The following is a 26,567-nucleotide window of genomic DNA, read 5'->3' as shown; positions in this document are numbered from 1 at the left end:
CACCAAATGAGAATCCGCAAGGGAACCAAGTAAGGAATTTGATTGACAAGCAGTATATATAATGAAATAAGAATCACTCCAGGAGGGTATTTTTAGGGTCACCCTTTGCTCCTTGCCACAACACATGACAATTGTAATGGTGTTCTTCACTATACATTTATTGTCATTTTTCCATTTCCAGTTGTTTTTATAACAAATTGTAACAGGGGTGGAAAATGTTGGGACATTTGAGTTTAGAAACTATTGTCACATAGCACGAAATGGCACAAGATGTAAGTGAATCCTGTAAAAATGTTTTTCAGGGCCACAAGAGGAAGAAACATTTTGCTCTCCTGCTTGTTCCTCACATGTAAAAAGTGGAAGGGGGGGACAGACTGCATATCAGACATGACTATATAGTGACAAAAACCATGACGCCATAACATCAGTGCACATGCAGACTGTACATAGTAGCCAAGCCAACCATAAATCGTACGTCAGTTTTGTGTGGCAAAAGTGGAAACCATGTCCAAAAAAATCTGTTCAAAAGTACAAAGAAAATAATTTAAGGGGAACGGTTAGACGACTCCGAAACAGTCTCCATGAGAAAAACCAAAAATGAAACTATTTCCTTTCCCAAAGTTCCCTAAATTTCCTAACAAGACCATAGCGAGAGTCAGTTTCTATGAGGAATCTTAACAATTGCAATTGTTTGAGCCTGTCGGGAAGAGCCAGTCCTTGAATTTGTGCATCGACAGGCAAGTCGGTCTTAGTGGTTCTCTTTCCACCTCCTCGGTGTCTCACTAAAGAGCACGTGGCCTCTTGGGGTTGATCTGCTTGCTGGCCTTCTCCTCCTCTTGGAGAGCACAGCGGAAGGATTTCACTTTATCTGTACAAAACCAAGCAGGATAAGAGATCAGTGATGAGCGATTTGATGGAGCTGCCTTGGTGCGGTTTGTCCTGGTTCGTTGTGTGGCTGCTTCGGTCAAACCTCGGAGCTCGGTGAGGATGTCTATCTTTTGGTCCAGGATCTTCTCCAGCTGAGTGGCGTAAGATTCCACATCATAGTCCACCTCCTCTTCTGTCATCTTCAGGAGCTCCTTCTCATCCTCCAGCCACCGGATGGACTCCTGGAAATAGGAACAAAAGTGTAACTACTCGCGGAAAACAAAACTTTTTTTCAGTCATGAAATGAATTGCATTTGTGACTGTTTTGACTTTCTTGGATGGTCTGACCTGGAAAACAGCCCGGTGGTCCTCTAGGACCTGCTCCTCCATTTCCACCAACTGAGAAACAGCCTCGTGGAAGGAGAAGAGCTGAGGAGACACTTCCTCCTCCTGGGAGACATGGCAAAAAACATACCCAGACTGAGGAGCTTCATTGGGATTCACACAAAATAAAACAAAGATATGATATGTTGCAAAAAGTGCAAGGGGGCCGAATATTGTCGCTAGACCCTGTGCTTCTTCCTCGGTTGTGACATTTTTTGGCTATTCAGGCAGCTTTTTAAATGCAGTCTAAAGTGATAAGTTTTAAAACCCATAGTGTGCTTTGACGATTGAGTTACGTTGTAAGTTTGTGTTAAAGTTTAATATTGCCTTGGTTGGGAAGCGCAAGCAACCACAAACTACTTACATTCTGCTCACAGAGCAGCTTGAGGTCGTCTCTTTGTGGCGAACTGTTCTGCCAGTCCTCATCTAAAAAGTCCAGCTGGTTGACGGCATGGATGTTGGCACGGCCTCCTTCCATCACCTGGTTGTGGTCCACAGTAAGTTCCTTCACCCTGAACACCAAAGGAACATTGATCTCATCAGGAGTGATCATATATGCTGAGCAGACCTGCTTAAAGAAGCTGGTGGCTGTTAGATGAGGGGGGGGGCACGTTTTGGCCACATCACGGGAGCAGTGACACCATGCATGGAAAGGAACGGTTTGTGCGAATGTCAATGATCTTGCTGAGCGTTGCTCTCTTCTAAGAGGAGGTTCATCCGTGCATTTTCATTGAGGTGCACCCCATTTATTCGTGACAGCAACAAGGTTCCCAACTTCCAGTTCCAATATCATGTCATGTGCAGCCACCGATGGTGATGTATGGACGGTAATTAAAGGAAAAGGATAAGAAAAAAAGGTGTCGCCATGGTAGGCAGAAAAAAAAAAGTGGAAGTCACAGTTGGTGAATACAATTGCGAATCACATGCAGATGAAAGGACGAAAAGCGGAAAGATGATGGATGTGTTCAACAGAAAAGCTAAAATTAACCCTGTACTGTATTTGATCTCACTATGCCAGTGTGTCACGTGTGTCTACCTGATTAAAAAGCACATGCGTTTGTGTTTGTGTAGTGCAGTGCAAGCGCTTGACCTGCCGGGGGGAGTAGCAGCAAAGTCATCGTACTCAAAGGTATTGGTCGGAGAGTGCTCAGGGCGACTCCCCTGACCACCCTGAGAGAAGGGGATGTCGGACGGACTAATCCCAAACTCCTTCACTCTACGCCAGGGCATAGAGGGGCAGCATGGGAGATGTGGGAAAGGGAGAGGCGAGAAGATTAAAAGGGAGCAAGAGTCAAAGAGTCAGAAAAAAAAAAACGACCAAGAACAGGAAGCAATTTAACCTTCATGATGAGCAAAGCTCAGTCAGCTACTATCAATCTATGTAAGTCAAGGCAACTAAGGGATATGATCCCACCTCCCCATGACAATACACTGTAGAACAGGGGTGTCAAACTCATTTTTGTCGCGGGCCTCAATGCAGTTGCGGTTTCCCTTGGAGTGCCATTAGGAGTTTTGTGAAATCATATAAATGTTTAACTGCCTCCACATATTACATACATCATTTTGAAATCAGAAGTCAAGAATGGCTTCGTTCAAACATTGTCATTATGGATTACATATGACAATTTAAAATTTGAGTTCAGACTTCAGCACGCATTCTGGAAGTTGACATGCTTGCTTTGCTTTTGCGGCCCACATAAAATGATGTGGCGGGCCAGATCTGGCCCCCGGGCCTTGGCTTTGACATCTGTGCTGTAGAAGGTGGACATGAGCACCTGTTGGCGTAACGGAGCGTGTTGAGGGTGTTCTCGCAGGATGTCATGCCAGGAGAGATTGTTGCAATCTGCCCATACAAAGGGGGAAAGAAAACATTCCGATGACTGTGTAAAGATACAGGAAGACGTCACTATACAGAGGTAATGCACTCACCATGCACGTACGGGAATTTTCACCAATGAATGAGTCTCGCAGGACCTGGGTGAGTTTACTGGCTCGGAACGGAGTGTGTGGCTTGTTGCGGCCGAGAGCCCTTATGCACTCCTGTAATAAGAGGAGGGAACACATATTCATGTTGTAACATACTGGTCATAAAAAAAAAGACTGCAAATTGAAGCACATTTGAAACAACCACATCCTATGGAAATCCCCAGACACTATTCAAATATGGCCACGGAAGCAAGCAGCGTGCCACCAGTGTCTAATGAAAAGGATGAATCTGTAATTCTTTAGAAAATTCATCCAATGAGACCATTCAAGTATCCGGTCACAACACTTAAAACGGAACGACTGCCATTTGACTCGCCAAACCTTGAGCGCCAGCAGGCTTTTGTTGATCTCCGCACCCTCCAGGCGAGTCTGGCGGTCAGCACTTGAGGTATCGGCGCCCCTCTCGTTCCCGGCCAGGTCGATGAGGGAGAATTTGCCGTGCAGCTTGCCCTTCCTCCGAAGAATAATCTGGAAGACGGCGTGGCTGCGAGACGAGTGGGCGTTGGCTGACGTCTGCCCTGATGTCCTAGAGAAAACAAAACCGGGATTGTTATGATCAACAAAGTAATCATCCGGATGGCTTTTTGATAACCATCACCACAAACGGTTTCAACTTTGAACGCTGTGCACCTGCAGCTGTTGCCCACTTCGATGAGTTTCAGGACATCATCTGTGCACTTGACCTCCTTCTCCTGAAGGCCCACAACCTGCACTTGTTGTTTTCGGTCCTCCAGCACCCTCAGTTTTGTTTTGCGATTCAGCAGGTCAAACACCTGACACAATATACACGGTGGAATGGATAGTGATTAGCTTGAAATAAATAAAAGCGAAAAGACCATAAAACATCGCCAACTTGTTTCTCTCTCACCTTTCCACTGTAGATTTCAAAAAAGGTTGCATACACTTGTAGCTCTAACTTCTTGTAATTGGGTTTCTTCAACATGAGAAATACATCCCGAGCTGGATACAAAGAAAGACGTTGAAAGCCAAAGTAGATGTCTTTGAAACATTGAACCAGAAACATTGTGCATATACGACCTGTGACTTACCAGCCAATGCATAAATTCCTTTTGAGCAGTCTTGGTTCTTCCCAGAAAAATCTCCGCCCATTGTCTAAAAGACACAAGAGAAATTGAAAAATGACTCTGATTTCAAGATGTAGTCGACATTAAAAGCTACTCACATGAGTTTTACCACTTCCTGTTTGCCCATAGGCAAAGCAAGTGGCCATGCCCCTCTCAAATATGGTCTCCACTAATGGCCTGGCAGTGAACCTTCAGAGAACATCATACGGACAACTTCATTAGGCGCAGCCGCCTTTTTCATAAAATTAGTTTATCGGTGGAGATCGTGAAAGGAAATGCAGGAGCGGGACAAGCAACGGGGGACTAAACCCAACCTGTAAACCATCTCATTGGTGGTGGCTTCGTCAAAGGCGTAGTCAAAGCGGAAGGTTTGGTTCTCCAGGAAGCGAGTCAGGTCCACCTTCTGTTTCGGTTCGTGTACCATCACCACATCCTTGCTGGGAATCGTGATTACATCCAAATCCTTCATGGTGAGTTCTGAAACAAAACCCAGGGAAAAATGACCGGCCCGGTCAAGATGGTGTACACGCATCTGATATGAGACGGCGTTACCTTTTCTATTCAGCGGACGTTTCCTCACACATACGCATATTCTATGTTCTTCGATCTGAGTGGCGCAACATGAAACGTTACATTATTGAAGGGGGTGTCATTGTACCGTACATCCTTAAATCAAGAAGCAACGCTTTCTTCTCACCAAATCTGCTGTGGTCAGAGGTCGGTAATCAAGACTTGCCCGGAAATCTCGAATCATGCACATGATCTCATAATTGGGAATAGTTGTGTCCACCTCCTGCAAGAAGATTTGGAGAGACAAGATGACATCACACCTTATACCACAAACCGCTAGAAAAAAATGGCAAGTTCGTCGGCATCGATTTACCTGAGCCCTCTTTTCTCTTAGCTCCTGCTGCTGAAGCCGACGCTTCTCCCTTTTCTCCTGCAGCTTCTCGACCTCCTTCACACAGTTTGACTTCCTCCTAGCTGCCACAAGAGCAACAAGAACATTTCCATTTCCCGTGACAATGCTAGTATTGGTCAAGCAGTGCGTTCAACAAGACCCATCTCAGTCCAAGTTTCCCACTTCCTCAAGTATTTCTCATTGCTAGTAGTCCCCCCCCCCCCCCCTCTCTCTCAAGGCCATCCTTTAAAAAACTCTCTGGAAGCAATGAATACGTTCGGGATCACAATGCATCCGTCAAAATGGCAGCTTTTTGGGTTTTTGATTTCCCCCACTCTGAGGTCACCAGATCTCGGTCCATACCCATAGCAAAACATTTTTTAATCAATATAGATATGCTCCAAAAGGTTCGTCTCCGTATATGAAAAATGTTCACAGGTGTATTCTTGTAAATGTTTGTACGGACATCTCCTGAGATTGCAAAAAAAAAACCAAAACGACCAGTTTGCTTTTTTTTCTGCATTTAACCTATCGATGCAAATATGGATGATGCATATACAGTCAGTCACTGTCTCGTGTTGCATCTTACAATTTCTGTTTCCAACTTTCAATGGTTTGTTCCTGTATGAGAGTCTAAAGCAAGGTCCACAACCTTATTTAACCTTGAGATGAACAAGAACAACTTCTTTCCGCAATTACGACTATTTTACTCTATGACATTGGGTTCTGGTTTTGCCATATTAAAACACCCATCTGTCACAGACCACCGCTTCACGTTTCTTATCTTGTCTGACTATGGGTTGGGAAAAAATACTCAAATTCATTTCGCAAGTGCTTATCAACACCTGAATAACCCCTCCGATCATTATGACAAGAGGCCATCATCTTTGGGGACTTTCTAAAAATTCGGGCATGAGCACTTCAATCGCCTCTGAAATCCTCTTAAATTCATTTAGGGAAAAAAAAACCCAACTGCTTACTTTGACCTACAGTGTTTGCACGCATCATTTGGACAGATGTCATTATTTAGTACTACCGCACTCGTGGTATCCTTACGGTGCTTCACGACTCTGTATTTATGAAGTCCTAGTTGTTCTTTTTGAATGACTTGCTTGTTGCTGTATTACAACTGTGTCTCAAACTACTGGAGACAAATTCCTTGTGTGTTAATACTTGGCCAAACAATTTCTGATTCTACTACCTACACTGCTCATTCTCACTTCATTTGTGTGTGATTAAAGTTACTAAACAATAGATGAGTAATTTAAACGCGTTAGTAAAAGGGTGAGTCAACAGCCCGTCCTGAAGAGGTGAAATTAAAGCAATGGCCCTGGTTTACTGCAAAGCGTCACACTCCCGCTCCAAAGAAAGCACTGTAAAACAGTCTTGGCCTCCTGCTAGCTCCACTTCCCAAGAACAGCAAACTATCAGAGCAGAGGGATGAATAATCTCCACTAATCTAGGAGGAATTAATGAGCTGGGTCAGCACCAAGACAAAGAAGTACAACGGGGAAGCAGCACCATCCCTTGTGTACTAATAAGAGGCTGTCGGTGAAGCAGCACGTGGCTAAAGGTCTACGGCAAAATAAATAGAGCAGTTGTTTATTTTTTTTGTTTTTTGGTGTATGTGCCCGGAAGAGTAACATTCTGTGCCAGAGGCTTTTCCTCATGTGCTTAGAGAGCCAAAAAAAACGCTCAGTGAACCAGCACAACACATTCAAGTGTTTGACTGACACCCACAAATCCTCTCTGCAGGGTATGGTTTGTATCTGGGCTACATCACCAACGCACCAATGACATCACAGCTCTGAATAGTACCTGGCAGACATTTTGGGTGTGTGTACCCAAATGTACTTTAAAGGCAAGAGGACTGTCAGATTCTATTGGGAACTATGATATAACAACTACCAAAAAAAAAAAAATCAAAATCACTGAGGGCAATAAATGGGTGATACATACAAAGTTGTCCAATTTCCTTTCTGGTTAGCAGCTGATGCAAAGACTCTGTAATAAATGTGGTCAACAAACATAACTTCTTCAAATTGAAAGAAATGTGGTCAACAACGTAACATATTCAAACTGTATCAAGTGCACACTTTTCTACATCAAAAACAGCGGTCAGAGTAAAACCATTCGTGAAGTCTTACAATTTGAGTTAGCCGACTCAAACTAACACCTGCAGACCGTGCAAGGGAGCTGTAAGGTGAGAACTTCCACGTTACCATTCTGCAGCTGCTGCTGTGTGGGAGCCTGTGGGGGCTGAGGCTGCTGTGATGGAGGGGGCAGGACTGATTCAGCATGTTGAGACTGATGGGGTCGGGCCTGATTCGGAATGACTGCAAAGTGAAAAACATTACAATTAACAACAAAGACTAACTTTTTTTCTTTGTTGTTCAGCCCCCCCCCCCCCCACCCCAAAAAGACCCCACATGTATATTTTTTGCATGTAATTTTGTTAATACCCAAAAAGTGAAGACTAGACATGGATGACATTTAGTGAGGAATTGCAATACAACCACCAGATGAATTGATCCAGAATTATGCTGATCTAATAATTAATATTTGGCCTTGCCGGAGTTTTAATTTCTCATTACAAAAATTGTTTCTCGTAAATGTATTCCTCAGAAGACTCTACAGAAGCTGGTTACTGATCCTAATCATTTGAATCTTGCGTGTTAGAGCAGACGACCGGCCCTCGAGGACCAGAATTGCCCACCCCTGTTCTAGGACACCCAACAGGTACTTTTATGGTAACTTTATCATAGATGTCATCATTTTGTTACTATGTTTGAGAAGAGCAAAATAAGAAATTCACATTAACAACTCAAACTATAAACTAGCTGTTTTTGTCTGTCATGGCTTTTCCCCTTGATGACCCTCTGAAACAAACCTCTGCTGTCCCTGGACGGAGTGTCAATCTTGGAAGGTGCTATCGTCCCGCGGTTCTGCAAGCAGAAACCAAACCTCATCAGTGAGCCATCACATTATTAATGTCTGAGCTACATTCCGTTTTGATCCTCTTCAGCATTCCTCGTTCACTACCTTAATTACATACCTAGTTCAAGCCTGTGGGACAAGATTAGTCCTGATTAGAACACAGGCCTCTTTTAATCACACGTCAGCGTTAGCGACTTTGTCAATTCAACAAAATGCTTTGTCAAGCCGCGCCTACTTTTTTCAAACGAGGCAGGAAGAACATTACTCAAATGTAAGAACATTACTCAAATGTAGTCACCAAGACAAAAAGTATGTTCTCCCATCAGGCTTTCTCAAATGTTTTTTTTATTTGCAGGGTTAAGTAATATGAGCACACAAGACTCACCTTTGCTATTTTATTAACCTTCACCCCTGTAGTCGGAGGAGTCTCCGGACTCCGGACAATCTCTTCGTCCGGCCCCACGTCTGGGTTAAGTGTAAATATACTTTCCAAATCAATCTGATCGGTAAGAGAGGACAATGACGAGTCAATTACGAGCAAGCCAAAGCTTCAAAAGCCAAACCTGGCTCTACAAGAAGTGTCTTCTGGATCTAGTTCCTTCACTTCGGTTGCGTAATCATCATCAAAACTCTTTGACATCTTCTCATAAATTATTCAGAGCTTCAGAAACGGAGCCTGCTATGTCGCCGCTGGTACGTTGAAGCAGTAGTAAATGGGGGTTTACCTCTTTCCCTTTTGTGTCTCCATTCTCTATCCACTCCACCGTGACGCTTTCGTTGTCCTCGTTCAGGGACGTCACCATCGCCTCATGTATGCGTCCTGTCCAAGAGTTAAGATACAAAATTGTCACCAATCGTTGAGTATGTGGCACGAGAGGGGCTACTATGTTTGTTGTTGGCATGTCTGTCAGCTCAAAATCGGGCTACATTTGTGGAGTCTGATGTCGGTATTGGGCTAACTGCGCCATACTGTACCGATTAAATTCTTACTGAAATGATGAGACATGTGTGGCACCAACAACTACTGCTGCTCCTACTTCAATGAGTTCTGGCATGGATTTTCAAAGTCTCTAATTCCACTGACAGCGTTCGTTCAGAAGTCGGTCATTCAGAGATTATGATCGGGAATAATGAAGGAGTGGAAACTGTCTTTCCACAAAATTCCCCCGCAGGTGTTTATGTACATCCTGCAAATATAGGTCACATACTTGCTACCACTGGTTCTTCACCGCGGTCGGCAACCATACCGTCCGTACATGGCGACTACGTTTTTCAAATTGGTCGAGGCTTTACTCAGTGCTTTCATTCATCACCTTTGTGATGTATGAGGGCATGGTATTCCCATTGGGCAACAAAAGGCGCTGCGTGCATCAGCTCGCTCCAGTTTTTATGCTAAAATTTTCAACAGATCTTGAGAGCTGTGTTTATTCCCATCCTGCTTGAAACGCTCCGGCATTATCTGCAATGTTGAGACTCCATGACAACAACCCTGTTGCTCTGACATGTGTGGCGTTGAAGTCCTTTGAACCCCTCATGCTGAAACTACCTAAGAAGTGTTAAATGACCCCTGCTAGACCCCTTGCAGTTTGCCTGCCAAGACAATAGGTTGGTGGATGATGCAGTCAACTTGAGCCTGCACTTCATCCTTCAAATTTGCAACGGCAAAGGGACCTCCGTAGGCATCCTGTTCAATAACTTCAGCTCTGTATTCAACACCATCATCCCTAAAGTCCTCTTCTCCAAATTGTTCCAGCTCAGCGCCTCTCCCGCCGCTTGCCGGTGGATTAAGGCTTCAAGACAGGCAGGACACACAGCAGGTGAGGTGGGGAGAAACCACCTCATCCACACGCACGATCAGCACCTCTGAGACTCAAGTTCCTGGGAATTAGTCCCGCTGGACCTGAAGTGGGAGGCCAACATCAACATTCTACTTCATTCTCAAAAAGGCCCAACAGAGGATCCTGTGGGTGCTGAGGAAGCACGGCCTGTCACTTGGGCTGTTGACGCAGTTCCAAACAGCAGTTACTGAAGCCATCACTGTCTGGTTTGGTGCTGCTAAAAAGGACAACATCCATCTGCAACAAACAATTAGGACTGCCGAGATGTTCATCGGTTGCCACCCTATCCACTCATGAGGACTTGCACGCTGCAAGAACTAAGACAGTGACATTGTGCCAGTTTTGATCATCTCTGCACCATTGGCACAAAGCATCAGAATTACCGCACAACAGGCCATCTTAAATGGCCTGGCAACAATCATTATTATTATTATTATTATTATAAACATAACTCTCAACAATTCATGACCTGAGCAAACAATTCTTATGCCCACCACTGAAAACGATAAGACACTTTACCGTTTTATTGAAATCTACCCATCTAACACCTTTAAAGATTAACTTGATGAGTGACTGTATAGCAGACTCTCTGACCTCTCAAATGGTTTGTGGATTAAACATACATACTCCAAAAGTCTTCCCAGAAAAGTGGAAACTGCTGGAGGGAAGACACCAACTCCCTATAGTCGAAGACGTTGTGAGAATCTTATAAAAACCACAACTGTACTTTTCTTCATTTATATTGCCATGAGCTACATTGCAAAGTCACACACTGGGTTCTGTCATAGCAGCTTATCTGAAAGAACCCATTGTGCCCACTGTGCCCCACTTTAATACTAAAACCAGGCCGATACTTCCCAGTGGTTGAAGGGGCTCGAACGAACGGGTGTATCTAACAATGATAAGACGATGATAAAATGCATTTATTCAACAATGAATGTTGAATAAATGCATCTTAATCGCCAACATGTTTGGTTTGTATGCTATTATATGATTATTTGTTGTTCTCAAGAAGAAATATGTACCGGTACCAAAAAAAAAAAAAAGCATAGGGGGTGGTGTCAGAATTAAGGATGCTGGCTACAACAGATGGGGTGTTGGCCTGAATCTGGCGAGAATCTGCACGAGTCTCACCATCACCCCCTGCTGAGAGGGAAATCCCTGGTCTGGATGCAAAACCAGCCAACTGAGAAGTGTGCGACTGAATCGCTTTGCTCCTTGTGCCTGTGTACCATTGTTTATACATTTTACAACTTTAAGGACTGATTGTGAGAACATGTCATTGTATTCTAATAACAAAAAAGATCAGTGCCTCCACATTTGTGTCACTAATAGCATGAAGATCATTGTGCTGACACCTTTTTTGTTTAAAAAAAAAAATCCTTAAGCTCTCCGGAGAATGTTTTCCAATCACAGAAAATCACACACAGAAAGCCCATCTAATGCGACAAACAAAAAAAGTTATTTTTAAATTCTATTGAAGAACACCTTAGCGTTTTGGGGGTTCAATAACAACCCCACTGAGATGTTTTTTTTTTAATTACATAGTGCGCTGGATAAAATGCTCTTATGTGCCAATCTGTACTACCACTGCTATGTGGGTCCCCAGCCTCTGCCATTAAGCAGTACGGCATGAAGGTTTAAGAAAAAAAGACAAGCAAAAAACAAAGGATAATAGTATATTGACTATGACTTTAAGAATACAGTCTTGACTTTAATACCATTCCACGTTATATCTCTTGATGTTCTGGTCATCACCGAGTTTCCATAGCAACTGCCATTTACAAGGTCGAGCTCTCTCCATTAACACTTGGGCAAAGCAAACCGAGTACGAAAACTACATTTCAAAGGGACGACTCGTACGGTTCAAAAATTTACACGTTGACAGATCAATGACATCCCGTTTCGGATCTCCGGTAAGAAGCCGGTCACGTTAGCATGAGCCATTAAGCTAATCCCCTGTTAATGCTGCGTAATGAAGAATTCCCCAGTTACGCTGAAAATGTGAGACTATCGGAATAAAAGACGTTAAAAAAAGACGTTATGGTGGCTAATATTGACATCGCGCTATGTCCTTATAATGGCGTGTTTGTTGTGATTTGGTTCAAAATGAGGACGCCGTCTGACCGTCATGTCGGATGAATCAAAATCACGAATGAATGAGTCTTGATGGGGAAACATAAAATATTCCATCATGTTGTCATTTCGCCCCCAGCGAGCGTTAGATGTCGTTCATCAGCTGCATTCAGCAGCACCACAGCAACAAAGATCCCCAAACAACTTGGGCTAGACACTGCGTCGCAGACAAGAGCAGCTCGCCTCAAACTTACCATCACTGCGCTTTATTTCCACATACGTGCCAACGGCGAGCTTCCCAAACACCACGGCCATTCTACATTCCCCGTACAAATTCACAAGTAAACGGCTACAAAGCTATAAGCGAGGTGGGAGAAGCAACCTCTTGGCAAATGGGGAGGGAAAGCGTCAAGAGTGGCCGCAGAAGCTCCAGCTCACAGGCCAGTTCCGGTGCCGCGTGAGTGCACTTCCTGTCACCAACCGGAAGTAAACAAAAACCGCGCTGTCCGGCTTAGTTGGTTCCCACTTCTCACCCCACTACGACGGTAAGTGTCTGATGTGATCTTTCTAAAGCAGCGACCGTACTTTATGAAATGACGGCAATGATAGACTGTTTAATCACTTTGATACACTAATCAGAGCGAGTTACGAATGTTGGCAAGCGTCACACGCCGTTTTTATTCTGGTTAGCTTTTATTGTGTGGTTAAAGCCACCCGTCATCATGAACTGGACCTCTGTTTCTGAATTGACCTCATTTTAGAATGGGCGAGAACGAGCATTGGTCTGTATCAATCATTTGTTTAGCATGTGCAATTTTGTTGTTGATGATGTTGAACAATAAAAATGCTCGAAAATATTAAAAACAATTAAAATAGTAATGTTACCCAAAATATTAACAAACGCTCTTTATGATCAAAACCTCAAATAATACCCTTCATCTTGAAATAATCATAGCTGTGGACTTTTTTGTTTATGAATGCTGTCAGGCAAACATTAATTTTACAACAGTTATCAAATTGCCATACATATTTTTAAATAAAGTAAAATTCAGACTCCAAAGTGTCACATTTGCAGACAAAAGGGCGAATAAACGTTAGCAATCTTTTGGAGATATGTTAATCTGTTTCCTGGCTACTGTCGAGGTACCTTTGAGCAAGACCACCTCCCCACTGAAACAGCTTGATCTCTCCTTGAATGCTCGCATGTGTGATTTGGTTCCGTATGTGGTGTGACACAAAATACAGCCAGAATAATTTGAACTTCTCTTTGAGGGATTGTAATCAGTACAATAAATAAAAACAAAGTAAATTGAGGTCAAATTAGAAACACTGAACAATATGATGTAGGGCGGTTTTACACCGCTAACTACAATTATGGTTGAAAAAAAACTTGTTAAATTACCACACTTGTGACAAATTATTAACATGTAAATTAATATAATTTTAACAAATACATATTTTATTATGTACTCTTTAACTTTTGTGACTGTGCTTCATCTTTTTAGATGCAACCTACAGTTCTTCAAGCAAGTGAAGAACATAAATTGAAGTATGGCAAAACATGCTGTCAACTCCCAAATCAGATATTGGATGTTCCATATCTCTCCATTGTAAGTCATCTGTTCCTGAAAAGTAATACCATTGTCATCATTGTGAAGAGGCTTGTATCTCAGGCTCATGGAGATTTTCTGTGTTTTATGTTTGGGAAGCAGGGTACTACAGTATTTTAATTTACTGGTACTCGCACTGAAGGTTAAAGATTTGGTCATTGCTCTGTGGGCACTTGTATTATTAGATTTAACTATATTTTTCAATACTCTTCGGCCAAATTTAGTTAACATGATTTTTATATCAAGCATAATTGTGATGTTTATCATCCTTTCATTGAAAATCTAAAACTAAGAATAAAAACAATTTAGCGATGAAAATCTATGATTCACACACACACACACACACGCACACGCACGCACGCACACGCACACCAGCCAAGCCACCATCGCCCCAGCAGAGAGCCTCTGAGTTGAACTGATTTCGTAGTTCTAAGTTCCTTGGGTCATGCATTTCTTGTCGACATGTAGTTCTTACTACGACTACAGTATTAGTCCACACTATGTCATAGACCACAAACAAAATATCAACAGACACACATGTCAATTAACCCTACTTATTACCCTCACAGCTGACTCCCCCCTCCACACTTGTCTTTCTAGAAGCTACTAGGTTACTCTGGTGGTCCTCCAGCTGTCAACCCCCCACCCCAACACACACACACACACCCCCGCCACCCCTCCTACTTGCATCAGACTTTGCGAGGGAGTTCTCAGCTGTCTGCGCCCTAAATAAACCTTATCAGGAGGAGACCATCTTTGAGAGTGGTGTTGCATTCGTCAGATATACCTAAAATATTTGCTTTACTTTAAAGTTCCTGCAGTATTATTATCTGCAACACAAGTACTCTTAAAAGTTGACGAGAAACCTGGAAGTAGAGCGTTTTTGTTTGGTTTTGTTTTCCCAGGGGAGCTTGCATCTTGGTCCCCCCCGCATTTATCATGACTGGGCCACCGTGAGTTGGCCCACCTCATTGTGACGCCAAATATAAATGGGTGTCTGAGTGGCGGCAGCGTCATATGGTGTCCTTCTCATCTGACTGGAGTTCTGGGAGCGGCAATTGGAAGAAATACTGACTTGAAAGAGGAACACGGTAAAAGGTGTTGCATATATTGTGTTTGTTTGTGTGGGGGGTGTATTCAAGCATGTTGGGGGGGGGGCATATACAGTTAGAATGAGATCAGGAATGCAAGAGATGTGAATCTGTCCATTTGGTCAGCAGCATTTGTTTGACTGCTCCCGGCATCGTGCCCATAGAAGGCCTCAGGGTGGCCATTTAAAGTTACAGATAGCATGTGCACGTGATAGCGTGTGCTTAGCCATTTGCTACTAAAGACCCAGTTCAGCAGGACACTGATTACAAGCAAAGGTGAGAATCAATACATTAAACAAATCTATTGAAATATATTATTTCAATTTTGATCCATAAGATATTGGTTGCGGGCTCTCGCGTTGAATTCTTTAATGCTTGACGATCGAATGATTTGTATGCCTTGTGAATATTAACTTTTCTAACAGATGGGAGACCCAATCCAGTTAAAAGATGAGGGAAACAAACATTTCCAAGCGGGAGATATTGACAAGGCGATCGAGTGTTACACCAAAGCAATCAGTCTGTGTCAGGACAAGAAAGTGCTGGCTGTTATTCACCGAAACAGAGCTGCCTGCTATTTGAAAAAGGTAAGGAGTTGTAACTGATGTAACACTTTTTCAAAAGGCGTGTATAGCACTAATTTGCAAATCAGTCTTACACATTTGATTGTTTTAACATCTTGCCAGGAAAAGTATTCCAGTGCAGCCTCGGATGCATCCAAAGGTACCGAATAGTGTACCAAAGAAATAAACATTAAACACAAACTAAGAAAAAAAAAAGACAAACAAATTAACCTCCGCACAAACATATTGAAAGTTTGTCCTCCGTTCATTTTATACAGCCATTGATGTTGATGCGGCTGACATTAAAGCCTTGTACCGGCGCTGCCAAGCTCTGGAGAATCTTGGAAAACTCGACATGGCGTTCAAGGATGTACAGAGATGTGCCACCATTGAACCCAAAAACAAAACTTTCCTGGAGACTCTCCGGAGGCTGGGGGCTGAAATCCAGAGCAAGGTCAGTATTGAATGGAGCGCACCCACACGTACGTCACAATACACAAAGTATATAAATGTATACTAAATAAACATAGATTTGCAAACTGTTTCATATTATAATGGTGCCTTTTGGAGTTACATTGTTTGGTCGTGTGTACCAGAAAGAATAAGAGATAGAGTATCCCTCAAAATGTCAACAACCCATGTCCAAACAAAATGGAGATGTTTTCAAAAATTCATTTCTATCTGTGCTTTCATTCACAGCTCAAAACAACATTCTCCACAGATTCAAGGGTACAAAACATGTTTGATATTCTCCTTGATGAAGAACCGGAAAAAGACAAGAAGGAAAAGGTGGATCATTTTTTTTCTGTTAGCTGAAAATAAACCTCATATTAACCTGTTCCATTTATTGAATGAAAACAAGATTCTATCTGTTGATTTTAGATAACATCACATATCTATACAAGTAATATTTTTGTTGTTGTTGTGAAGGCTGCCAACAACCTGATCGTACTATCCAGAGAGGATGCAGGAGCAGAGAGAATCTTCCAGAATAATGGCGTGCCTTTGCTCCTCAACATGATTGAGACAGGAAAACCAGAGATGATCCTCGCCGCTATTCGTACTCTTTCGGGCATGTGCACAGGACACAAAGCTCGGGTGAGGATTAAATCTAAATGTACAGCATTGCTGACCGTCCGATAATAAGATCGTTTAAAAGTACATTTCTCTTCACATTGCACTTTACAGACGATGGCCATTATTCACATGGTGGGCATTGATAAATTATGCAGCATTATGGCGCTTGAGAATGAGGAGATTGCTCTGGCAACCTGCAATCTCTTCCAATGCATCAATGACTCCCTCACAGGTGGCGATAAAAGAGAATATGGGAAAGAAGAGTCCTTGGTTTTAGGTGAGACTTACCCGTAATTGTTATTTATCATCGATTGCAAAAGAGGGTACATAGTCGTTGATGCGCTTGATGACCGCTAACACAATCCACTCGCCACCTGAAATAAATAGCAAATCTTTTCAAGTATGCAGATTAACGTTTTCATGAAGCGTTACATCTTTTTTTTTTCGACACAGATGCCTCGAAAGATCTGAAGACTATTCTCCTGTCTTTGCTGGAAATGGTTGGCAGTAAAAAGGTGTCCGGCCATGGCAGAGACCAGGCGCTGAACCTCCTGAGCAAGAACGTCCCTCGCAAAGGAAAAAAAGAGCCAGACAACTCAAGGACCCTCTTCACCGTTGATCACGGTGAGCCAGAAGAGATCTGATTATCTTCGGAGATAAACAAAACATGCACAGCCTATTTAAGCCATCGATTTCGTTCATCTTTTTTTTCTCCCCACCCAGGTCTGAAGAAGATCCTCAAGGTGTGCGGTCAGGTTCCTGAACTCCCCGACCAGTTGCCCTTGACTGAGAACACTCAGTTGATTGCCAGCGTACTCCTCAACCGGCTCTATGATGACTTCACGTGTGACCCAGAGAGAAACAACTTCAGGGATATTTGTGATGAGTACATAAAGTATGAAAGCGCTATATAAATCAGCATGTATTGTATTGTATTGTATTGTATGTTCATTAAATCCCTCTCATCATTTCAGACGCCAGCTGGTTTGATATATTCTTGCTTCGACTGACATCTTCCCCTATTCCACAGATCTAAAATTGACCCTAACGACATGGACAAAACAATCCACGCCATCAACGTGATCTCGGGGCTTCTGCAAGGTCCGTTTGAGGTTGGGAACGCCTTGGTCGGAAGGCAAGGCATCATGGAGATGATGGTCGCGCTGTGTGGCTCTGAACGCGAGGTGGACCAGATGGTCGCAGTGGAGGCGCTCATCCATGCCTCGACAAAGATGAACCGCGCCAGCTTCATCATCACCAATGGTGTGTCCATGCTTAAGGACATCTATAAGAAGACCAAAAACGAGAAGATTAAAATACGCTCGCTGGTGGTGAGTGTACCGTGAATTGAGAGTAGAAAAACGACACACTGGAGGGAAGAAACACCATTTACAATGTCACAAAGATGTACTCTTTAAGCATAAAAAAGATATATTATTTTTGCACTTTGTGTTCCAGTAAATATTTTTTGGATTCAAATTCCCATCTCCTCTGCAGGGTCTCTGCAAACTGGGCTCAGCCGGAGGTGACGACTACAGTTTAAGACAATTTGCTGAGGGCTCCACTGAGAAGTTAGCCAAGCAGTGCAGAAAGTGAGATTTCACACACATCAAAGTTATGAAAGTGAATTCACTTGCTGTGGAAAAAAATCTGTGAAATTCATTTCATAATCACAGGAACATACAATGTTTATTATTACTTGGACCAAAGTATTCGGATACCTGACACATAAATAAAGGAGGTAAAAATGGAAGCGATTGTGCATCTAGTCTTCTATAAACATCACAAAAAGTTTGAAACATGGAGAAATGTAAATTTAAGAGGTCTTGCTTCATTTAAGAGGTGTCCCTCACTACTTTTGACTTAATCGTGTCCCTGTTATTTGTCATCAAATTTTTGCCAAAACGTTTTATCAAAGCACGTATCAGATAGTCTGTACATAAAAACTAACGGGTCATTATTTTCTCTTCTAGGTGGCTTTGCAATCCTATGATTGATACCAAAACAAGGAAATGGGCTGTCGAGGGTTTGGCTTACCTAACTAACGATGCTGATGTCAAAGATGACTTTGTTGAAGACGAGCAAGCATTGAAAGCCATGTTTGAATTGGCCAAGGTTGAACATTGACAAATGAAAACTAGATGCTAATGCCCATATAAGATTTGACATTAGACATCATTTGCCCTCTTTTAAATTTCAGTCTCAAGATAAGACCATCATATACGCAGTTGCCTGCACCTTGGTTAACTGCACCAACACCTACGAGAAGAAAGAGATCATCCCCGAGCTGGTACAGTTGGCAAAGTTCTCCAAACAGCACGTGCCTGAGCAGCACCCCAAGGTACAACAAACCGTGAACCCCGGTGCACGCATTATCAACGCGCGCACTCTACATTATGACTCAAACATGATTTCAGGACAAGAAGGACTTCATTGAGAAGAGAGTGAAGCGGCTTCTCAAGGCCGGAGTCACATCTGCCCTCGCTGTAATGGTCAAAGCAGACAGTTCCATTCTGACGGACCAGACCAAGGAAATGCTTTCAAGGTACGAAAAGAAGAATACTCAATATTGTTGAGAATGAGAAAATAATCATGAGTAAAAAATGAGTGTCATGGTTCCTTAACTGTGTACTGTAGGACTCCAGATGACTTTTACAAAGAACAGCGATTGATATAAACCAGACAATAAAACAAGCCGATCGCAATCGACCGGTAGATCGCGGACTGGTCCCAAGTCGATCGCGAGGGGTGTAGAGGAGGAAAAAAACAAACAAACAACCATTTGTGTGTCTTTGTGCATGTTAGTAAGATATTTTTTGTGTTAATGTACACTGCATCCTAATCATCCTATCGGTCGCATTTTCACAAAAACTATTAAAAAAACGAAAATAAAATAAAGTAGGTAATCTTTAACCTGCAGTGGCGCGTGGCCTGCGTCACCGGAAGTTGTTAGCGCTCAGCAGTCTGCAATTGCAGCCTGTGATTAGAGCTGTTGCGCCGTATCTTTTATCGTTATCATTATTCTCATTCAGAGTTTTTTTCATGTACAATTCACCAAGGGGAAGGGCAAAGAATAGGAATCCAGAGGGCAGAGGGAAGCACTTTAAAACGGTACGTGTGGGCTACGATAGATAACTGACTGCAAAAGTGCGTCGCATGCCTCCGTGTCAGGCTGTTGCTCATCATGGCGCGCGTGTGTATGTGCGTGCGCCGTAACGGGTCGATCGTGGGAGGTTGGTTGATTGAAAAGTCGATCTTCGGTCCAAATAGTTTGGGCGCCCCTGATGTAAACAGTAAATTGATGTAATCCCAACCTAACTTTTGCTGACATTTTTTTTACAGCACATCAACTCACTTACAATGGGTTTCAAAATGTCTTCTTGTTTTATTGTCTTTACCCTTAAGGGTTTTCTTGGCATTGTCAGAGGACCCCAAAGATCGTGGTATCATTGTTGCCCACGGTGGAGGAAAGGTGAGTTGAATTTTTTGGGTGGTCAACATATAAAAGTCACCAGTGTGGGAAAGCTATTGAGATGCACACTCGCACACTTGGCTCTGCCCTCAGGCATTGATCCCTCTGGCTCTGGAAGGCACAGAGGCTGGAAAAGTGAAGGCCTCTCACGCACTCGCCAAAATTGCATCCATTTCAAACCCAGAGATCGCCTTTCCCGGTGAACGAGTAAGAAAACGACTCACACAATGACTATTTCTATACTCTCCTTAAGGGAAATGGACATCGTTTTAACCTGTCCTCCTTTCTCAGGTGTATGAGGTGGTGAGGCCCTTAGTCAACCTTCTTCACGCAGACAGAGATGGGATCCAAAATTTCGAGGCTCTTCGAGGTCTCACCAACTTCGCTGGTTTCAGTGAAAAACTAAGGTATTGCTACATCTTCTAGCCCCCTTGTAATATTGCTGCATACGTGACTTGATTACAGTTTTTAGATAACTCTGCCTTTTCTTTGGTTCTATATCCGGCTTTTGCAGGACTAAGATCGTGAAAGAAAATGCGCTACCCGATATTGAGAGCTACATGTTTGAGGAGCATGAGCAGATCAGACAAGCTGCCACTGAATGCATGTGCAATCTTGTGACATGTAAAGATGTAAGAACAACGAGTCGATAATAGCAACCCACACATTTTGACATTTACAGTACAAGATGTTTTGAGTTTACTGACGTGTAGCATGTCTTTCTTTTGTAGGTCCAAGAGCGCTACCTGGAGGACGGTAATGATAAGCTGAAGCTGCTGGTACTACTTTGCGGGGAAGATGATGACAAGCTTCAGATCGCCGCAGCCGGAGCGTTGGCTATGCTGACTGCTGCTCAGAAGAAGCTCTGCACCAAGATGACTCTTGTGGTACGTATCACAAGAGCGCACATGGGAATTAAAGCGTTTATTTTTGTAGACAGCAAAGGTCTGCTTGGCGTAAAAACTGGCACATCCTTATTTTCGTGCCGGGCCATGTCTAGTTTATCACGTTTGGGAAGTTGGCAGACCGCGCTGCGCCATGCTGGGCGTTGTGGCGGACTGAAGGCATTTTCTTTTACATGCCCCTGGTTCACCTGACAATTGGGTGATGGAAAGTTGACCGGCTCTTAGCAGGTCTAAGTTGTGGCTCACGTGCTGTGACGTGATTTTGGTTGATTTGATCGAGGCGCAGAAAGACAGATTCTGCACTCCTGCTGATGCGTGGTGGATGTCATTGTATTTCATTCATAAACAATTACAACAAGGTGCATCGAACCCTCTGAATGGTTGTAGAAATCGATTAATTGAATGCATCGTTATCATTATATTGATTGTATTTTGTAAAATGTGTAGATACCAAACAGCCAGCGAAGAACAACTGAGAAAGGACATATATTTACATTTTGAAGCAAGAAACGGTCACTATTTTGAGTTTGTGTTGGCTAAAGACAAACATTTTAAGGTTTGTTCTGCATTTGGGGCTGTCGACGTTGCTTTGCTTATATAGTGGAAGCGACATGACAAATTTAGCTTGACATGATAGCACATAGAAGCTGAAATCTGATTAGACAAAAAATAGGACATAAACACACAGCTAAGAGGAATGCTATGAAATGAAGCGTCGAGAGGAATAAATGAAACCAATTTCACAGACGTTATATCAAAATTTAGTTTGGAAATGCTGCTCAGTGCCTCTTGATATTCTTTCGGTCAGCAGAGGCATACATGACCACATTGCTGCAATAACATTAAACGAGTCTCCCTCTCAACAGACCGCCCAGTGGCTTGAGATCCTACAGAGATTGTGTCTACACACCAACCCAATGATCCAGCACCGCGGCCTCGTGACGGTGAACAACATGCTCAATTCGGACGACGGTGAGCTGGCCAAGAAACTCATCGAGAGTGAGTTGCTGGAAATCATGTCAGTGATCGGCAAGGCAGCAGACAATCCCAAGAGGCAGGATGCCATCGACGCGGCACGGTTATGTCTGGTCAAAGCTATGGACCTGGGTCTCATTAAACCCTTTTCCACTCCTTCTTAAACGCTGGCCATAAACACAGCCGCGGCAGTAGACGTTCTTCCTTCTTTCTTTTGTTTGTTTTGAACAGATTTTTCCACATAGAGATTATCACTTGATGATTAATATCGCTGAATATTGCATAAATTCAGTATATTATTAACAAGAGCGCACAAGGCGCAGAGCTCTGCTGTTTAAACATTTATCACCTTCAAAATCATACTAACACCTGATTTTAATTTTTATTCTTGTAGTTTTTGTTCTTTTGGATTCAGAAGTTCAGGATATGGATACAATTCTAACTTGTTTACCTTGTGACTGAATGGTTTACCTACATAGGATCTCTGAGAATATAAAATAATTACATAATTTATGTTTTAATGTGCTTGAATTGTGTTCAATCCCATAAACTTCTCTCATGTGACTACGACATGTAATTATTTGAATGATCGAAAACAATTAAAAGTTTGTTCTTTTTTTCTTTCCTTTTTCTACCCTTCACACACACACACACACACACACACACACACACAAATGAGTTATAATTGAAATTCTTGCAGCCCATTTCCAGACGCTTTGGATGCAATGATGATGACTTTGGAGCGATGCGTCGTCATTTCCGCACACTTGCGCTCACAATGACGTCAGTACAGTGCACTGATAATTGCATCACAAGTCAATGTTTGATACACGGGTAGGGAACTCCGGTTCCTCAAAAGCCATATCCTGCCTGTTTTAGAGCTCTCCCCACTCAACACACCCGATTCAATTCATCATGATCGCTTCAGGCTTCCACAGAGCTTGCTGATGAGCTGATCGCTATAATATACAGTACATTTTAAGATTAACTCATTCCGTACCAGCCATTTTTAGACCCTATTTTACACCACGTGAATAAACCCGTCAAAGACAAAAAAAAAACGTAGCTCGATTGAATGTCTGCATTTTTAAAAACTGCCCCTTTTTTTTAAATGAGCACGTGGGGCTCCTCCGTTAATAATGTAATTGAATGTTCGCCATTATGGTGGTACTTGAAGGTTAGTATTTTTTTTAGATGGCACTTAATGGAAACAACCACTCGACTCTTTTTCTAATGTGAGGAATTTGCACTTCAATCCCACAGTTAAATTTCCCCCTTTTCGACCAGCAGATAGCGTTTGTGAGTCTGTTTTCAAAGTTGTGTCGCACTGAATGGTACTGCAAGTGACAGTCAGGGCGCGCACACACACACACACGCACACACGCGCACACAGTCGCTCGTGCACGCGCGCGCGCTCACAAAGTGGTCATCCTGCCTGCTGTTATCGCCGAATAGTTTGTGCCCAGTAATAGTTTAGTCTCTCTGATCGTACGTCTTACTTGAGTTGATTCATATTTTTTGCGGACTTGACTGCAGCAAAAGGTAGCACCAACGCCGAGGAAGAAGAAAACATACATCTTTTTTTTTCTGCTCGCCTGCTCTCGGGAAGAAGTCGACTCGCAGGTAAGCTTAGCTTGGATCCAATAAACCAAGCGAATATCTTAACCAGAGTTGACAAAAGGTGCACATACGTGTGTATATTACATTATCTCATTGTCTTACTTCTTGTTCGTGTCTTTAGTAAATTTAGCGACTGGGGAACTAAGGGGAGCAGGTGAATTTACTGCTCATACGGCATCAACTCAACGCATTCATATTCAATATGAATGCATCGTAAACAACATTGTTTATGATAATGTAGACTCTATATTGCAGAGCAAATTATTCCACCTGATTATCTTTAACTTTGCTCTTGTCGAAATGAACCCATTTACTCACTGTCCATTTCATTCAGGTCTGATTTACACTCTAATGAGTTCGAATACAAAAGCTGTATCAATTTTCTCCCAAGTAGTAATTGACACTGTGACAGGGCTGTTAACTAAACAACGTGTCCTATTGATTTATACCAACAACAGTAAAACGTGTGTTTTATATTCACACAAAACACACACATGGGGAAATAAATACAATGCGTCCCTCTCAATGTCATTTCCAAATGTGTGTGTTATTGTTTTTATTACTCCGCTCTTCTTGTGGATCTCATTAGACATTGTAGGTGTACCTACTGATGTGGTGAATGGGTGCATTTTCTCTTATTGCAGCATCATGATGTACTCTGCACAGTAATTGATAAGTCTTCTCTTTTGCTTTCTGTAAATGTAATGAACAGTCATGAAAATGAGTCATTTGAATTGCCTTCCCCACCGAATGTGGCTACAGTTCATAGCATAGAGAGCCCTAATAACAGCCGATCCTCCAGTTCACTCTCCTTTATTTCCATGGAATAAATTTCGAAGTTAGCCATGTGATTTGTGAGAAACTGCAATGCAAGTACAGTGTGTCCACTCTGATGGGAAATAGTGACGATTGGGCAATCTTTTCTGTCATGTTTTTGAGGAAGCCAAAGAGAGATTTCAAACAGCGCTGAAATAACACATTCGCCTTAGCGTGCAGCCTTCATGCAAAACCACGATAATAACTTGTATTCATACAGCACTTTTCAAGTTTCATGTTTTCTTTATGCTAAGAGGTATTCTGTATGTATATATTTTATATGGACTTGGAGTCATGCTAGATGGCTGGTTTGTGGTTTCCTTTCGGAAGTTCCTGTGTTTCTGCTGAATTTGCCTGGGAGACAGCAAAGTTATTCCGCACTGCCTGAAACTATTTGAAATGGAAATTACTCATGCAAATGCTCTGCTGTGTCTTTAGGGGTAAAAATCTCACCTCCTGTGCCCGGTCTGTTACTCTTTAAACTCAAATGTAGTCCTAGTGAGCTGCATCTGTGTGTTATGTAATTCTTCCCAACGCACTAAGATGTTCCACCACATTACAAGGCAGGTTTTTTTGACAGCATGAATCTTATAAATGGGATTCCAAGATTTATTTGTGTCTCAGACACATCAAATGACATTCCCTTCCCTTCATTTAAGTAGTTATTTGGAATAAGTATGTTTGCTTACTTATTGGCTACCCGATACAGTTGTTAAGGGTGCATTTTATTGAAATTGCTGAACATACACAATAATCATGACCAGAGCTGAAGTTCATTCCCCACTAAAGACCCAATGTTGATATTGAATAGTGCTATATCATTTTCTCTTAAACATTCAATTCTAGCTTCGAGCTAAGTTGGTACTGTTGTACCTTGAGTTACAAAATTCACCTCACTTAAGAGCTCTTTGAGAACTGTTGTGTTTTTTTTTCATGTGTGGGCTTTTGTGTTGCTAGCCAAAATTAGCGCTCAGAGCAATTTTCTTTTCACAGTTTATGTGAATTGGAAAAAAAAAAGGAGATTCAAAGTCGCAGTACACTTTCATTGATTGGTATAAACAGTCCAACACCCAATTACAAAATGTTAACACGCGTGAGCAGCTACATTAGGCCAAAACTCATGTCGAGATGCTCACAGAGACTCACCGGGAATGTCCCTGACGTAACTTAATAGACCACGCCCAGTTTAAAGCCATACTGATTTCATGCACAGTTGTGACTTTTGGCTTGTCCTTCCGTCCATCCATCCATTTTCTGAACCACCTTATTCTCATAAGGGTCGCAGGTGGTGCTGGAGCCTATCCCAGCGGTCCTCGGGCAGTCGGCGGGGGACACCCTGAACCGATTGCCAGCCAATCGCAGGGCACACGCAGACAAACAACCATCCATGCTCACATTCACACCTAGGGACAATTTTTGAGTGTTCAATTAGCCTGCCATGCATGTTTTTGGAATGTGGGAGGAAACCGGAGTACCCGGAGAAAACCCACGCGGGCCCGGGGAGAACATGCAAACTCCACACAGGAAGGCCGGAGCCGGGATCGAACCCACGGCCTCTGCACTGTGAGGTCGACACGCTAACCACTGGCCCACCGGGACACCCTTGGCATGAAAAAAAAAAAAATGGTGGTGGCTGAGGGGTTGAGGAGCTGGAATAGATTAATAAAATGTTAGTTCATTTCAATGGTAAATACTGTTTTGGTTTGTAGTAGCATATCTTTGTCCACAAACTAAGCTTCTTGCCAAGAGGCGGCCCAACTATGACAAGCTGGAAGGATTTGAATGCAGTCTTGTGATTGTCGGTCAAAGAGCGCTCTGCGTGTAAAGTGCTCCATGGGATCCGCTGGTGATTGCAGCAAAATAACAAGCAGATGAGAATCATTTAAGACAGTTACATAAGTCAGCGCTAGTTCCCAGCGATTACCCTCATGCTTGATAACGGCGTTAGTGGCTGACATGCCTCGTGTCTCCATGCAGGGGTGTGCCCCCTTGATGGGTTTTGCTTACACTCTGATAAAAATGCCTCACTGTACTGTGATAGTGAAAAGCGGGCCACTCGTCATGTCACTCCATCGCTCTCACTCATGTCCATATGGTTAGTACAAAAGGGAATGTCCCGGTAATCCGTTTACAATCAGTACCTACACCAGCTCGCTATGTTTCTTGTCTTTTCTTTGTTGTGACGGCAAGTCCTTCAGAGCAGATAAATTGCTGCCGGTCAATAAATTTGAGCTCTCAACAAGTGACTGGATTAAGTGGAAGAGCAGGCTGTGCTGTATTTCTTTCCAAAAGAATTTTGTATTTCTTACAGAGCACTTCATTAAAGGCACGGAAGTCAATCGGCACGACAAACAGGACAAATTG

At 42.8% G+C, this 26,567-nt stretch overlaps 3 protein-coding genes across 8 annotated transcripts in view; 2 read left to right on the top strand and 1 right to left on the bottom strand.

Annotated features, from left to right (window-relative positions):
- Window positions 1-137: 137 nt before the first annotated feature.
- Window positions 138-12,519, bottom strand: LOC147204751 (kinesin-like protein KIF2A). Of its 5 annotated transcripts, none has more exons than XM_086112299.1 (22): window positions 12,329-12,519; window positions 8,886-8,980; window positions 8,546-8,659; window positions 8,114-8,168; window positions 7,446-7,559; window positions 7,183-7,227; window positions 5,206-5,306; window positions 5,020-5,115; window positions 4,875-4,929; window positions 4,637-4,799; window positions 4,421-4,511; window positions 4,287-4,350; window positions 4,106-4,197; window positions 3,868-4,010; window positions 3,559-3,763; window positions 3,181-3,291; window positions 3,027-3,094; window positions 2,342-2,467; window positions 1,616-1,763; window positions 1,216-1,317; window positions 971-1,109; window positions 138-868 (listed from the first exon to the last, which is right to left on the bottom strand). In XM_086112299.1, exons 1-22 carry the CDS (start codon window positions 12,387-12,389, stop codon window positions 783-785), a joined length of 2,274 nt encoding a protein of 757 aa, XP_085968425.1. In that variant the 5' UTR covers window positions 12,390-12,519; the 3' UTR covers window positions 138-782. The 5 variants fall into 5 exon arrangements, with proteins under 5 accessions (XP_085968425.1, XP_085968427.1, XP_085968424.1 ...); XM_086112301.1 differs by lacking the exon at window positions 12,329-12,519 and adding an exon at window positions 12,126-12,213; XM_086112298.1 differs by having other exon boundaries at window positions 138-1,109.
- A 36-nt stretch (window positions 12,520-12,555) lies between these two features.
- Window positions 12,556-22,353, top strand: unc45b (unc-45 myosin chaperone B). 2 transcript variants are annotated; one of them, XM_086112399.1, is made up of 22 exons: window positions 12,556-12,619; window positions 13,580-13,684; window positions 14,590-14,775; window positions 15,201-15,362; window positions 15,462-15,498; window positions 15,617-15,792; window positions 16,038-16,127; window positions 16,269-16,436; window positions 16,527-16,692; window positions 16,869-17,039; window positions 17,139-17,310; window positions 17,446-17,746; window positions 17,913-18,007; window positions 18,389-18,530; window positions 18,616-18,756; window positions 18,833-18,960; window positions 19,821-19,887; window positions 19,981-20,094; window positions 20,179-20,294; window positions 20,402-20,519; window positions 20,619-20,774; window positions 21,659-22,353. In XM_086112399.1, exons 4-22 carry the CDS (start codon window positions 15,201-15,203, stop codon window positions 21,929-21,931), a joined length of 2,793 nt encoding a protein of 930 aa, XP_085968525.1. In that variant the 5' UTR covers window positions 12,556-12,619; window positions 13,580-13,684; window positions 14,590-14,775; the 3' UTR covers window positions 21,932-22,353. The 2 variants fall into 2 exon arrangements, with proteins under 2 accessions (XP_085968525.1, XP_085968526.1); XM_086112400.1 differs by having other exon boundaries at window positions 14,590-14,782.
- An 811-nt stretch (window positions 22,354-23,164) lies between these two features.
- Window positions 23,165-26,567, top strand: part of pip5k1bb (phosphatidylinositol-4-phosphate 5-kinase, type I, beta b) — a 29,201-nt gene continuing 25,798 nt past the window's right edge. The window contains exon 1 of the mRNA XM_086111844.1: window positions 23,165-23,390. The gene's annotated coding sequence lies outside the window, so the exon portion shown is untranslated. The remainder of the gene's footprint in view (window positions 23,391-26,567) is intronic.

The sequence above is a fragment of the Hippocampus guttulatus genome, chromosome 5 (genome assembly GCF_054856545.1).
Source record: "Hippocampus guttulatus isolate MCC_2025c chromosome 5, RoL_Hgut_1.0, whole genome shotgun sequence".
NCBI lineage: Eukaryota > Metazoa > Chordata > Actinopteri > Syngnathiformes > Syngnathidae > Hippocampus > Hippocampus guttulatus.
The sequence above is the reverse complement of the archived record's forward strand: the minus strand, read 5'-3'. Positions and strand labels throughout refer to the sequence as shown.